Source organism: Pteropus medius, unplaced genomic scaffold (genome assembly GCF_902729225.1).
Source record: "Pteropus medius unplaced genomic scaffold, Ma_sr-lr_union100, whole genome shotgun sequence".
NCBI lineage: Eukaryota > Metazoa > Chordata > Mammalia > Chiroptera > Pteropodidae > Pteropus > Pteropus medius.
In genome coordinates this window covers 44443398-44459655 of record NW_024344378.1, presented here as the reverse complement: position 1 = coordinate 44459655, position 16258 = coordinate 44443398, and the positions used below count along the sequence as shown (strand labels likewise).

Below are 16258 nucleotides of genomic sequence, written 5' to 3'. Positions count from 1 at the left end.
ACTGAGCTAGAGACAAGCAGGAAGAGAGGAGAGTTTGAAACAGGGAAGCGATGCACTCAGATCTTTATCTGTTAAAGCTCACTCTAGCATCAGGTAGAGAATGACTTGGAGCGAGATGGAACTGGAGACCAGTGAGGTAGGAAGTATTTGCGGGAATCCAGGTAAGATATTCCAGGATTGGCTAAGGATATAGAGATGGAGAAGAGGCGACAAGTTCAAGAGATGTTTGAGAGATCCATGCAATATTACCTGTAACTGGTAGGTTGTGGAAGGATGAGTCATCATCTAGGATGCGTTTAGTTGCTATTAACAGAACTCTAACTCAAACCAGCTTAAACTAAAGGAATAGATTGTTTCATAGAATAATAAGTGCAAAGGATTGGTTGATCCAGGGGCTCAGCAATATCATCAAGGACCCAGGTTGTCTTCATTCCTCTGCTCTGCCATCTACAATGTGAACTTCATCCTCCAGCTGGCTTCCTTCATGGTGCAGAATGCAGTTATTGGCAATCAGAACTACATGCTTTTTTGTTTACATTGAGAGAAAGTGAGAGAGATTATCTCTTCACATGACTTTCTCCTAAGAGAGCAATGTAACCTCTCAGAAGAGGCAGCAAACTCATTGGTTTAAATTGGATCAGGTATCTGTTTCTGAACCTATCCCTGTGGCTAGGGGAGTGCCATGATCTGAATCCCATGTTCTTGGATGGGATTCTGGACAGCTAAAGGGGCCAGGGTTTCAATGATTGATTTAGATTAATCAAAACCCATTCCTGGAATTTCCAATCAAATTAATCAGGGGGAGGGGGTGAAAGACTATTGGGAAGTTGTATCCATTAGCATGTTTTTCAGCTGCAAAAAAAAAAAACCAAACAAACAGAATATTCTGAATCAAACTGGATTAAATACAACAACAAAGTCATGAGAGACAATCTCACATAATTTATTAATAATTAATAAAGTCAATTTATTATCTCTCGTAAGAAGACCTAAGGCAAGGAAGCCCCAGAGTTGGTTAAGCCAGCAGCTCAATGATATTATCAAGACCCAAGGTTTTTCCACTTGGCATCTTCATTGTAGGTTTATCACTGTTACCTACAGGCTACCTTTCCTCCAGTTTATAAGATAGCTGGGGTTGGCAAATTCCATGGCAATGTCCAAAGGAAGACATGGCTTCTTCTAGTGAAGCAAGAGAATCTTTCCCAGAGCTTCTTCTATCACACCTGCCCTTATATCACCTTAGCCAGAATTGTGTTACATACCCACGACCAAACTAGTCATTGGCAAGGGGAATGGAGCCACTGTGATTAACTTAGACTAATCAGACCCTCCCCTGAGGCTTAGATGGCATCAAAATCCCTGAAGCACATGGCCATGAAGGGGTAGGTGGATGTGTCTGAACAACAAGAGTCCTCTTGAGAAAAAGAATAGGAGCATAAACAGGTGTTGGGCAGGTAACCACGAGTGGCTGCTGCAGAGGTTCACCAAGAGTAGCCTAGAGGAACTTCCAGGTTGGTTGACTGGGCAGTTGTGGCACTGTTAACTGAGATAGGAGACTCAAGAGAGAACAAGGTGAGATATTTTTTGACTTGGTGAGTATGAGATGCTCATGGACCAGCCAAGCAGAGAAGTCAAGCGGTAGCTGCATATAAGAATTGACTATCCTTTCTTCTAAAACACCCTCTTCCCCTGGCTTTCAAGGCACCACAATATCCTATTTATCTCTTATCTCTATGGCATTCCTTCTCAGACTCCTTTGTGGGAGCCTCTTCTGCCATCTATCCCTGGAATATTGGGATCTCTCAGGGTTCTGTTCTAGGCCTCCTGCTTTTCTTAAATATTGGTATTACATCTTCTCCTGTGGTTTCAGTTGTCCAAATCAATAACTTCGACCAACTTTCCTTTCTTTTCTGAGTTCCAGGACTCATATCTAACCACTCACTGGGCATCTCAACTTGGTCTTTAGTCTCTCCCCACCCCCATAATCTCTATGATTCTATTTATCATTTGATCACTTGGAAGGCAGATAATATACCAAGTAGCTTGTGATTTTAGGCAAAGGGTTTGAGAAACAGATTGTTAGTGTGCCTTGGTTGCTTTTAGCTGCCTTTGACAGGATACTACAAGAAAAAGATGAGCTTATTAAAGAATTGGCTGTTTTGTAAGCAGGGATGAAAGGGAAGAGAGAAAATCAGAAATTCCAGGACCATCAGGGCCAAAAGATGCAACTGTTGCTCATCTCCAATCAATAAAGGATAGAAATGCTTTAGTAACAAGGCTGTTTAAGTCACAAGTTAAAAGTAACAAGGCTGTTTAAGTCACAAGTTAAAACTCAGCCTTGGGACAGATATCAGATCAAGGTCATGAGTGGTGGCTTCCAGTAAATCCTTTTTTTGGATAAAATGGCTCAGGGAAAATAGACTAAAGGCATGCTCTCCAGTGGAGGTTTTGTAAGTTCAAGTTACTTTAACAATTATGCCTAGAGAGAGGCATGTCTTGAAAGATTTAAGTGTGATAATTGGCACATGCTGCTGACAAAAATCAGGTAGGTAAAATGCTTTTCAAGTTTTAAAGAGAGATGTAGAGCCAAGATACAACAGCTTGGGGTCAAAGATCATGAGTGCTAGAGAATAACTTTTGGGCTCCCAAATTTCTGTGGACAGAAAGGAAGCTGAAAATGCTGCTCAGTCCCCAAGGAATGTGTATTTTCCAGATGCAGCCAAGGGGGATAATGGCAAAGAAAAGACCTTCCAGAGACTAAAGCCAAGATCTATAGAAGATCAATAACAGAGGCTATTCCCAGGGAGCTGAACTGGAACTTAATCAAGGAATGTTCCTTACACCCAACAGGATTTTGGAATTCTAAGAACCAGTGATGGTTGTATGCCCCCTATTCTTTCTTCTTATGATGAAAATGTTTACTTCAATGTTTAGTCTGTCCTAGTTCTACCGTTTCATATTAATCATAGATGTGTGGGGAGGTAGATGACATTTGTTCATTTTTAAGTTCATAAGTCTCTGGATCAAGAGGAGCCATATCTGAACATAATGCAGAAACTATCATGAGATACTTGATAAACTTAGACCCTGATGTCATGATTGGTTGCAACTCTCGGGTATTACTTTCTGTAAGGAGAGTGAGTGTATTTTTCATGCTAAAAGGGGATAAATGAATATTTGTGATCAAGGAATTGGACTTCCTTGATTATGATAAGAGCGTCATAATTTTTTTCACCTTCCATCTCAACAAAACTATCTCAGTAAATGACACACCATTCAACCAGTTGTTGTAGCCAGAAACCTAGAAATCATCCACAAATCCATCTCCCTCATCTTTCACTTCGTTGAACCAATAATCAATTCCATTAATTTATCTTGAATATAGCTCTAAACTCAATCTTCCCTTTTGCCACCCAAATTCACCTGGGCCACTGTAGCAACCTTCTCTTTGTTCTCTCTGCCTCTAGCGTTGCTAAAGGTGCTAACAGAGTCACTTTTTAAAGTAATTCTGATCATACCATATTCCTGCTAAAACTCTTCTTAGGTTTCCCATTGCTCTTACAAAAATGTTCAAACCCCATATGAGGCCTCCACCTTTTAATCCTGACCACATCTCTGGTTTTATTGCTTAATAATCTGTTTCTGGCTTCTGTCTTGTCTCCTTCGCCTTATTAACCTCTTTTCATCCTTCAGGTCACAGGTTGAGGGTCACTTCCTCTAAGAGATTCTCTGCTCCCATAATGCAATATACTGTACTTCCTCTATCACTTTACTTATCCAAGTTGATTATAATTATTTGTTGAAGTCTGCCTTCCCTTCAGACTATAAGTTCTGTGAAGGCCAGGACCATGCCTTTCTAAATGCTACATCCTTATCACCTCGCACAGAGCATGGCCACGAAAAGTATGAAATAAAACTGTTATAGATTTGAAAGTTTTCATGTTATAGGACCTATTGGTGGTAGTGTACACCAAATATATACATGAGATAACTTGGGGAGCGGGTATCTCTAGAAAAAGAGAACAAGAGAAGTAAGAAAGCTAATGATGATTAAGATGAAGAGAAGGCTAAGGGGGAGAATGATTAATGTGCGGCTAGAGAAGTTGGAAGAATGTCAGAAGAAAATGCAATCACAATCCAAAAGAGAGAGCATCAGAAAATTGGAGATACCCAACAGGGTCAACCACAGAAAAAAGGACAGGATATGGACTGAAAAGTGTCATTTGGTTACAGAGCAAGAAAAATAATGTATGAGAACAGTTGGGTTCATCCTTTGTCAAACTAATATACTTAAGAAAGTATTTCCCTTTCTCTTTCTTTTCATTAATTTCTCTATCCATTGGTCCAGCAAAGATTCATTGAACATCTACTCTGTGCTAAGCCCTAGGGAGACATGAGAAGGAGAACAAGGCCCACCTGGCCCTCTGTAGTTCACCACTCTTGTTACAAAGCACTGACTTGTGCCCCAGTAAAGTCAGACTTGGCATTTCATTGGAGTTGGTATTGATTGGCTCCTGAACACATTCAGTGATATAAAAGCTGGTGCTCAAGTCCAGAGGCCAGCAAGACTTTATTATCTTGCTCTGAGCTAGCAGGAGGCAAAAGAGAAAGTATGTGTGGCACACGCTGTTGCATCATTTCTGTCCATAATTAAGTCATAGAGGAGAGTCTGAGTTTTTCCAAGAAAACTAGTTTCAACTGTTCAAAGGCAGAAAAAAGAGAGCAGTTTTAATCAACAGTATTTCCTCAAAAAACTCCCTGAAGTTGATCCTACTTAGTATTCATTTTGCAGAGATTCCTTTAGCTTTCAGTAATGTATTGTATTACCTACTAAATAACTGCTCTACTCTTTTTTTTTCCTATCCTGTGTTCTAATAAAATAGTGTGGCATAGTGTTCAAAAGGTCAGTCATGGCCTTCTGAAAATTAATGGGAGCTTGGATGAAAACGAGAGGGACACTCTAAATAGCAAATTATCTTATTAGGTTTCCATTTAATACAGGGAGCATCTCATTTTATATAACATTGTTTTGCAAAAAAAAGAGCTAAATCAAAATGTCTTTAAGGCACATTATAAGAAACCCAGCCCATCAAAAATTTTATATAAAACTAGGCATTCTTTGAAATGTGAATAATCATTTCCTAATTTATAATTATAATTTTGTAATATACTTATTTTTTGTTTTTTAACATATAGAATTGGAGATGTAAGTGATGCAAATATCTGTCTACAACTTCAAACTTTAGCTTTTGGGGACTGGCCTCACTCAGAGCTCACGCCTGGACTTTTCCAATGCTTTCATCTTAATGTCCTGAGGACTCAGAATGAGTGGGGCAAGGAGCAAGGCAGAGTGAATCCTCCTCCACTGGAGGTGTAAATAAGTTACACATACTGAATGCTTACAAGGAGCCAGGCCCTTCCTCCAACTCTTGATGTGTATCAACTCAGTTAATCATCCCAACAACCCGTAAAATAGTTACTATTACTAGCTCTATTTCCCAGATGAGAAACTGAGTCAGAGAGGTTAACGGCAATTTGCCTTATGTCATACACTTAGAAAGTCATGGAACTGGTACTTAGTAGCCATTACAGGTGTTAATAATATGCCACAGCTTTGCTTAACAGATCAGAAAAATGCAAATACACATCATTAAGATCATGGGCAGGGCCTGCCTGGCAAAGCAGATGAGTTATAAACGACTTGTGAAATAAGGAATCACTCCTTAGAAAAGGTTGTGTGAGAGTCAAAGGTAAATTCCCAGTGCGTGGGTGGGGAGAGGTCAGCGGCCAATTCCTGGCTGGTACCGGCTGAGAACTTGAGCTTTTAACATCCTCTGTCAGAGCCCCAAAGACCGCGATCAAGGAACACAGAGAAAGCCAGCGGCCAGCCACGTGGCCCAGCCTGGAACCCGGTGGAGGTTTGTGGAGGCTGGGCCCTAGGGGCGGGGCTGGACGCGACGTCGCGCGTACCAGACGGAGTGCGCCTGCGCCCGAAGTGGGCGGAGCGCGGGTGGAGTGGGCACGCGAGCGCGAGCAGTGTTAAAGGGAGCTCCCGGCACCGCTCGCAGGTCCAGTTTCCGCAGTGCGCACGCGCAAGGGTATCTTGTCAGTCGGCGCCGCGTGCGGGCCGGTGGCTCTGTAGCAGCGGCGGCGGCTAGTCTCCGGCACCATGAGCGGCTTCAGCAGCGAGGAGCGCGCCGTGCCCTTCACCCTCGAGTACCGAGTCTTCCTAAGTGAGTATCGGCGGTCCGCGGCCCCTCCCCTCCTGTCTGTCCATTCATTCCCGGGCCTCGCCTCGCGTGGGTCCTGGGCGCCTGCGGCCCGCGCATGACCTCTTGTCCCGGGCTGGACTACTCCGGCCAGTCCCCAGAGCCTGGGCCAGCCCAGCTGGCCCATTCAGACGCCTGGCCCGCGAGCGGGACGACATGGGTTGGCGTTTCTCTTTCGCACGCCCAATTAGATCCTAACCTGGGCCAGTCTAGTTTTACAGATGTCCGATTTGTTCAGTGTACGATGGGAAAAGGAAACCTCTGAGTCACCCTAGAAAGGTGCCTAGAGGTAAACTAATCCCCGTAAGAGGATTCCCTCATTTGAAGGAAAGGGTGGTGACTCCCTAAGACCTTAATTCCTCCACTATAGCTCCGACTTTAGGCACCGAACGGATTAAGTTCAGCCCTTCGTTCTACAGATGGGGAAACTGAGGCCCGTTTCAGGAGGTCAGTGGGGGGACTGGACCCATCTGTTGGGGGCGAGGGTGAAGAATCCTGCTTTTCCCGCCACGTGTTTTCCCGTAGCACTGATGCTGGTAACTTGCTTTATGAAACAGAAAAGTTTTCCCTTCAAGTCATTGACAGATGACGTCAATCTGGCGAGCAAAGAAATTAACCGAATTTTCACCCTTGTGCAGGGAAACGGCGTCTAAGGGGTACCCTACCCCAAGTCTGCACTTAGGGCTGCACTTAGAGCAGAGGAGGCTGCAGAGAGGCGGCGCTCCGCTTTCCTTGACGCACCACCTTTTTTTGCCTTGTAGGTGGAGGAAAGCTACCTTGGGTTTATCTTTATTCTCTATGCACCACCGCCCCCTCCCCCCTCCTGCCCCAAGTTGCTGGAATAGATTATTGGAAATAACGGAAGCTTTCTAAAGTGTGTCACCAAAGGTGTTTCTTTTATAACTTCTTTACAGTTTTATTTGTAAGGAAATCGGCAGGTACAGCGAATTCTTTGGATTCTCCTGTATGTGAAGGGCAGGAAAGAGGGGGTTAGAGGAGACACATGAGAATACTGAAAGAATGAACAAAGTTATCAAAAAGAAGCCTGGGATGAGAGGAAAAGGAAAGTGAACTCTAAAGTTTACACATCTAATTGAACATTAAGCTACCATGTAAAATCCAAGAAAGGTAGGACTCCCGTTTTATCTTATTTTGGAATTAAGCATCAAGGGCAGTGCAGGAACTTTGGATAAATAAATCACTGAACTTTTTTTCTGTAATTACTGTTGGCTCCCAAATTTCTCTTTATGGAAGCATTTAGAGAGGTGTCACTGGTTTGAAAGGGGGGAATGATTGGGTAATTGTCTTCAAGCTATATTTGCAGAGCAAACAGTTTTTAGATTCTATATAGATAGCAAATATTTGATAGCCATTATGAAAGACCAGAGCAAAGCCATTCTGACTTTGACACTGGCTAAAGAAACTTTTTATCAGATGGAACTCTTTAGGAACTTAAGAAATACCAATAATTAGATCCAGCTATGTAATTATATAATTTTTTTTTTTAAATCATAGATTTCCTAGCACCTTTACTTAATAGGACTTTTTTTTAACCTCTATAATGTTATGTTTATCAGTCTCTTTAAAACTGGTAGTGGGTTGTACGGCAAAGTCTCAGTTGACTCTGAAGGAACCATTCTGAGATTGGAGGTGGTCACTGTTAGATTTTTCCTATTCTACTTTATTTTCTAAACCTGAAGGGATATAATGTGGACCGACCCTTAAGTTTCCTAAGAATAATAAGGAAGTTTTTTAATTACTTTTTGGATATGGTAGTTAGGTCTCTAGAATATAGAAATTACCTGTGAAAGTGTTGTTGCAACTTGATTATCCCAAAGAAAAATCATAATCTAAGATGGCCCTGTCTTCCTGGAACATCATTTAAGGCGACATGGTTTATAATTAAGCAAACTGTTCCCCTCCCTTCCCCTGAGCCCAAGTATTTCATTAGTTCTATAACCTATTAACTGATGGAAGATCAACCCAAAACAATTTGATCACCTTTCGTATACCAGGCACTGCTAGGCTTTGGAAAAACGAAGGTATATAAGGCAGTCCTTGACCTCATTATAGAGGTCAGTACCTGTGAGACTCCTAAGGAATGTGTAGGATGAAAACTTAACCCAATCTTGGAGGAGGGCCAGGAAAAGTGAAGTATATAACCAGTTTTTTGTGGGAATAAAATCTTAGTATAAAAATATACTTCACCATTCTGACAAGTGGTATTGATAATAGGGGAGGCTATGTCTGTGTAGGAGCAGGAAGTATATGGGAATCTCTGTACCTTCTCAATTTTATTATAAACCTAATTGCTCCAAAAAAATAAAGTTTTTTTTTTAAGTGTACCTCATGGATCTTAAAATATAATTAACCAAAAAAGTAATAACTTTTCCTAATTTACTTTGCAGAAAATGAAAACGGACAATATATATCTCCATTTCATGATATTCCAATTTATGCAGATAAGGTAAGGTGTCCTTATCTTTTGGGTAGTCTCTTTACTGAGATCAGTTAGTGTCACATGGATTTTGATATCTTAACAAGTGCTTAGAATATCTCATTGTGCTTTGACTTAAAGGTGCATTGAGTAAGAAGTTAGTCTTAAAACCAGATTATTCAGTTAAAGAAGCAACTAGAAATTGGGGAATGGGTAAAGGAATAGAAGCAAATGTTTTAAAGTTGCATTGGTTAACAAAAAAATCACATTAGTCTTTTTCCATATGTGTATTTGGAACTAAAACCTTACTTCTTCATTAGTGGTTTTAAAGTTCACGAAGTAGCCAGCCCAATATTTGGGCTTTGGGATATTTACTAAACAGTAAAAATAAACTAAATTATTCAGTGAATACAAGAAAATTCAGTACTTTTAATAGACTGGTAGAGTTCAAATCTACAAATAGTATTAATAAAGGTTAGTCCACAGACTTCTAAAAGAGATGTCTGTTCCCGTATATACTAGTGGGCTGAGGAAATCTAACCTTAGCACAAGTCGATGGGTTTATCACAAATTGGTAAGAATCTTAACTTTCTTAGGGAAAAAAGTCTACAACTACATATTCCAAGATATTCGTGATCTTTGGGAGGTAGAATTAATTGCTAGTGACTTTTTTTGTTTTTAATTTCATATTTTCCTTTATATTTTTTAACCTTTCTACAGAGAGCATACATTATTTGTACAGATTTAAATAGTTATTTAAAAAAAAGAAAACACAGCTTTTTTAGCCTGCGTCCCAACAGAAGGCTATACTGTATTTAGGAATTGACACAAGAACAGATGTTTGATTCTTTTCCCTACCTTAAAACATTTTTTCATTCGGTCAGGAAGCTTGATTCACAGTGAGTATAGACCTTTTGCATTGTAAAAGATACATAAGTTATTGATCTTCCTTAGCTAGATGTGGATATGTAAACAGATGAACATCACATTCCAATGCAAATCTAGAATATTAGTAAAGATGAAATTTTATCCTTGTTTGTGTTGTCTTACTATTTTTCTGTGCTTGAGTATCAGAGAGAAATAGACAAATTCATTGTACTGCTACCAGGAAGTTTGCTGCTAGTCTGTATTGACACTTGAACATTGGCAGAAAATCCAAACTATGTATTGCTTTGGAGGAGCCTGCCTAGCTGGGCTCCAACTGGAGGCAGTGGTGCAGACAGCCCGAGTCCAATTATGTGCCACAGTTTCAGGAGGCACTTCTAATTGGCATGTGTTCTGTGGGATTCTCAAAGTTATATTTATTCAGAAACTCTAATTTGTTACATCTGATTTCCTTGGAGTTGATGTGAACCACAGGATCCTTTCTTCTTCTTGAATTGGCATCATTTGGTTGGCTTCAATTATGTTTGTTGTATAATTAGTATGTATAGCAAAATACTTACAGTAACATCTCAGACCATTTTGAGTAACAAAGATATAATAAAATGATGTCCCTGTTTATTGATGGTACCTTAGCATATAGATGTGCTAAGGAAGGAAAGCATTTTCTTGACATAAATAGCTGTTTTTTGTGTGTTCGTGTCAGTCCATTTGGGCTGCTGTATCAAAATACCACAGACTGGGTAGCATATAAACAGCAGAAGTTTATTGCTCACAGTTCTGGAAGTCTGAGATCAAGGTACCAGCATGATTGGGTGAGGGCCCTTTTCTGATCCCAGATTTCTTGTATCCTCACATGGCAGAAGAGGATAGGGAGCTCTGTGGAGCCTCTTTTGTAAGACACTAATCAATCCCATTCCTGAGGGTTCTACCCTCATGTCTTACATTCTTCCCAAAGGGCCCACCTACTATATTATCACCTTTGAGGATTAGGATTTTGACATGAATTTTGGGAGGACATAAACATTCATATCATAGTAAGTGATTGGAGACTATTCTCTTCACGGAGCAGAATGTTCATAGTAGTTGTGGTACTTAATCTTATTGCTGTTTCAAGTTACCCCAGAATGGGAAACTGAGACTACATTTTGATGTCATTAAAACATCTTCACTCAAATTACTCTGCGATTCCTTGAAATCTTGTATGGGACTAGTTATGTCTGTAATCCGGGATTACGTGAATGGAGATTGCCTTTGTACCAGGCTGGCTCAACAGCACAAGCTCTTATAACAACTCTGGACCAGTGGTCCAGACCTCAGTAAACCTCAGCACTTGCAGGAAAAAGTTGTTTTGTTTTGTTTTGTTTTGAAGGAAGTTTAGTCTGTACAAAACAAGGGCATGGAAATTATTGGATTATAGCCTAAATAAAAGATCTGTTTAGTTGGTTACAGAAGAGTATGATTTTAAACATATTCCAATATGATTGTTTATATAAATACATTTTTTGTGTGTGGGGCCATAGGCCTTATGCCTAATATGGTCAGTCATTTGAGGGGTGATAATGAAGGAAGGTACCTTTAACACAACTCAGCTCAGCTAAGGAAAAATGCCCAAAGGCTTATTCTTACTCCAAGTCAGGACCTTTCAATGTGGACAGCATTCAATTTAGTATATATGTCATTAGATAATCAATCCAGCCAATCTGGGAACCCTCATGACTCAGATACTCTGCTTGGATTACTTCCGAATTTATTGGGAAGAAGAAGGCAAAGGCAAGGACTCACTGGATTTTAGATTGTAAGAGCGTCCTTTGCTCTGTGTACTCGGGGATCAAATATAAACACCTGAAACTCAGAGTGTCTGACATAAAATTTCTGAGATACCAGAAATTTAAAAAATCCAGAACATAGCATAAACACTGCGAAACAATGGGTGGGTTGAAGCTTTATCTAAATGTGAAACTGTTCAAATATCATGATTTGATGTTTAGTTTTAGAAGTTTGGTATTTTTCTATTCCACCTTAAACTTTGATGTTAAATACTAGTTCTAACAATATAGACTTCTATTTGTTTTTCAGGTAACTGTTGGGAGCATATATAAATATAGAACTATGTTTCTTTTCTGTCCCTCTAAAAAAAGTCAAGCTTAGAATCAAGTAACTTGATGCTTCAGAAATTAAACAATATTTTCTGCAGTGTGTATCATTCTTAACTTTTAAAGATACTACCTCACCGTACCAAAACTTTTAGACTCCTCTATACTACTCAAGTGGATGCTTTTTAGATTACTCATTTTCTTACAGGATTTGCTTTTTTTTGAATTTTCTATTTATTTTTATAGATAGTTCCATAAATGGAAGTTTTAAAAATATCACAGAATTAATAATTTAAACACTATTTGTTTTGCCAACTTGTTATGTATGTAGAATGGTTGGGTTTTCTGGGTTTTATCTTTTAGTTTTGCATTTTCCAAATGAAAGTTAACCCTGGAAACATGAAAACTGACAATTAAACTTAATTAACATGTCTATAACTAAGAATACACTATTTTTTCTGTTCAGATGAACTTTAAGCTGACTAAAATTTGAAAACGGGTATTCTAACCATAATCTCTAGTGTATCGATGTTATCAAAAAATTAAATTGTGATAATTAAATATGCATATAATGTGCTTATAGTGAATTCTCAAACAAATAAAAATAGGATGATCATGTTGACCATAATAACTGGTTATTTCTGAAGGCTTTGAGAGCTCTATTTTATGGGGTAAAGATCACTGAACTAGGAGTAAGAAATCTTGATTTCCCTCCTTGTTTTACCACTAAGTGGTTTTGTGATACCGAGCAAGTTACTTTACCTCTGAGCACTGTTAGTCTTAGTGGAATTTTATATTACATTCTATACTGACATCTCATGGTTCTGTATATTTAGCTTATTAATGAAATCTCATTAAAGATCATTATTTAAAAAGTTAAATAATATTGTTAATATTTATTGAATGTTTCCAATACTTTAGATACTATGGTAAAGCCCTTATGTGGATTATCTAACATGTTATGTCATTCTCTGAGCTAGGTTCTTTTATTAACCCCCTTATCTGGGATCACCAGCTAGAATTCAAAAGCAGTGGTGGCTGGATTCAAACCTAAGCATTCTGGCTCAGAACCTTTGATCTAAACCACTGAGATATTTCCCAGGAGGCATGTATGTGAGGCAGATTTTACTTTGTGCTTTTCCCCACATTTTCTACTGTAAATATCTCTTTGATTATACAGAAAAAAAGAGTTACTTAAATTTTGTTTTGTTTTAGCCTAGAATTCAAAGGAAATGAATAAGAACTTTCTTTCTTTGGAAAGGAGATATCGTTTTCTAGTCTAGGGATTCTAATCCAAGTTCCTGGAATGACCATTGGTGGGTTTCAGAGGTTCTGTGAAATCTCTGAAATTGCAATTGGTATAAATGTACATTTTTTCTTGGGGAAGGTTCTATGGTCAAAATTCTTAGTCACTGAAAAATCATAGAAGAGTTTGACAGCTGGAAGTGCAGACTCTTGTTTGATTTTTATAAAGGGAAGAAAGTAAACAGATTATAGTTAGAATATGTTTTCAAAATTTAGTCATTTTGAAGCTCATCTGAGGGGACAAAATAGGAGCTTATTTTTAGTTATGACATTTCAATTAAGTTTAATTGCTTTCTGTAGGTACATATGGCAGTAGGCATTACCAAATACAAGTTTATTGGAACTGCTATGAGTAGAAAATCCGTGCAATTGGAAAATAAATGAATATTACTGAAAGGTGTTCGTTTTTAAATTTTAATGGATTAACTATTTTCCCTGGACTCTTTAACACAATTTGTTGAGCGACCTTTTTGTTTGATATAAATCATGTTTTCCTTTGCAAACTTACAATTCTAAATGAATAAGGGGCACACAGTGTCAACTTTGGTTGTCATATTTCTTTCTGTCAGCTTCTCAAATAGACTTTTGTCTTTTGTCAATAAAATAATTCAGGAACCACTTTTTTTTTTTTAATTTTTTTTCGGCTTTATAGAGGTATGATTGGCAAATAATCATTGTACTTATTTCAGGTATACGGTGTAATGTTTTGATATATGTATACATTATGAAAGGATGCCCCCCAGTCAAGCTTATTAACCTGTCTACCACCTCACATGTTTACTTTTTGGGGGGATGGTGAGAACACTTAAGATTTACTCTCTTAGTAAATTTCATAGAACCATAGTACATTAGGTCTCCAGAACTCATTCGTCTTATAACTGAAGTTTGTACCCTTTGACCAATATCCTCCTCCTCCCCACACCTCCCCCAATCTGCTCCTGGCATCTACCATTCTACTCTCTGTTCTTATGAGTTCAGCGTTTTTAGATTGCACATAGTGAGCTTGTACATTATTTGTCTTTCTGGGTCTGGCTTATTTCACTTAGTATAATATCCTCCAGGTTTATTCATGTGTCATAAATGGCAGGATTTCCTTTTTTATGAAGGCTGAATAATAGTCCATTGTGTATCTGTGCCACATTTTCTTTGTCCATTAATCTGTTTACAGACACTTAGATTGTTTCCGTATCTTGGCTCTTGTAAATAATGCTGCAATGAATATGGGAGTGCAGATATTTCAAGATTCTGATTTCTTTTGGATATATACCCAGAAGTGGGATTGCTGGATCATATGGTAGTTCTATTTTTAGTGTTTTGAGGAACCGCCATACTGTTTTCTGTAGTGGCTACACTAATTTATAATCCCACTAACCGTGTACAAGGAGGAATCCATTTACTTTTAACAACTTAGAGTATATCTTATAATCATGAAACTGACTTTGAAGCCAAAATTTGAAACTAAGGGTTAAGAGCCATTGTCACTTGGTGAGCACTTAATAAGGTAAAAATATTCTTGGAAATGATGAAATCTGCTACATCTTTTCAAAAGAAACTTTGTGGGAGTAGAGCATTTCTTTATTAACTACATGAGCTCTTCTGTTGGGGATTTTGTACCCAAAACTACTCCAGAAGTTAAAAAAAAAAAAGAGGCAAGGTGCCCTTGTTTTTTATTAGGCTCTTGCTTTATATATTGTTTATATCTTGTTTACATGTTATTCTCCAAATTTTATTGCAAGACAGAAAAAAGAGTGGTAGAATCAGATTCCTAAATCTAATATTTACTTGATATCTGAAGTTATCAAGAGAAATGCATGATGGGCCAACTTGAAAATGCTAATTTAAGCTACTTATGTACTAGCTTTTGGATCCAGTGTTGAAAACAGCTGTGAGCTTTGGTGCCAGAACAGGGATTTAGAATCCGAAGCATAGCAGAAGTAGAGAACAGAGTTCTGAGAAGTCCTAACAATGGAAATAATAAAACCGTAAATCCAGGATTAAGCTAAGTAATAGTTGAAAACCAATTAGGATTAAAGAAAGAAGGCATGAATTTCTAACTGGGTGATACTGAATTTTCTAAAATCTTGTCTTAGTATTTTTAAGTGCATAAACATTGGCATTATTAACATGCATATTAATTATAAAGTACATATAACATAAAATTTGCCATTTTAACCATGTTTAGGTGTACGGGACAGTGGTATTAAATTCATGTTTTTGTGCATCCATCCCCACCTTTCATCTCTAGAACTCTTTTCATCTGGTAAAACTGAAACTCTATACCCATTAAACAATAACTCCTCATTCTCCTCCATCCCCCCATCCCTTGGCACTTTAGATATCTCACGGAAGTGGAACTGTACAGTATTTGTGTTTTTGTGTCTGACTTATTTCACTTAGCATAATGTCTTCAAGGTTCATCCATGTTGTATATATCACATTTTGCTTTTCTATTCACTCACCAGTGATGACACTTGGGTTGCTTCCATGTTTTAGCTATTGTGAATAATGCCGTTGTGAACATAGGTGTACAAATATTTCTTGAGGACGCTACTTTCAGTTCTTTAAGGTATATACCCAGCAGTGTAGTTGCTGGATCATTTATGTTATGTAAAATTTCCTGGGGCCAAGAGACTGGAGAAAAAGGCTGACAACTCTGTCATTACATTAAGAATTTATTAATTTACATACGAGGTACATCTTGGGTGGCGGCAAGATTATATGGATATCCTCTGCACCTTCCAGACTGAGCTTTATAGTTAAAAGCAATGAGTGTAGATGCTGAGAAAGGAATGTGTGTTTAATCTAAGGGGAGGGGGGAGAGAGGCAGTGGAAGACCAGAAGACCAGATGCTGAGAGGCTCTGGTGCCAAGAGGTGATTAAGAGACAGATAATGTCTAGGACCACTCACTGTGGAGTTCTTGTGTACATTCCTGGACCTGCAGTGGGATGAGGCAGGAGTCAAGATGGATAAGCCTCAAGATTGAGTCAGCTCTGTCTACAATGCTCAATATAGTAATTCTTTTAATTTTTTGAGATATTGCCATACTGTTTTCCACAGAGGTTGTATCGCTCTACTTTCTTACCAACAGTGCACAAGAATTCCAGTGAGAATGCTTATGTTTTTAACAGTAAAAGTTTTTCTAGGAATGGAGTAATTGGTTGAATTTCTCGCATCAGTTACCCTAAAAATTCTAAGTATCACTGTTCACCTAGTGACAACCTCTGCATTGTAGTCATGTTATCTAGGAGAAATAAACTGTTCTTTAGTA

The 16258-nt window shown here is 38.6% G+C and overlaps 1 protein-coding gene across 2 annotated transcripts in view; it reads left to right on the top strand.

Moving 5' to 3' along the window:
- The first annotated feature begins 6024 nt into the window (after window positions 1-6024).
- The window catches only part of PPA1 (inorganic pyrophosphatase 1), a 39441-nt gene continuing 29207 nt past the window's right edge, over window positions 6025-16258 (top strand). The window contains exons 1-2 of one of the 2 annotated variants that reach the window (XM_039872016.1): window positions 6025-6233; window positions 8678-8736. In XM_039872016.1, the coding sequence (XP_039727950.1) occupies window positions 6170-6233; window positions 8678-8736 (123 nt within the window). In that variant the 5' untranslated portion in view covers window positions 6025-6169. The remainder of the gene's footprint in view (window positions 6234-8677; window positions 8737-16258) is intronic. The other variant, XM_039872015.1, reaches the window with a different exon arrangement.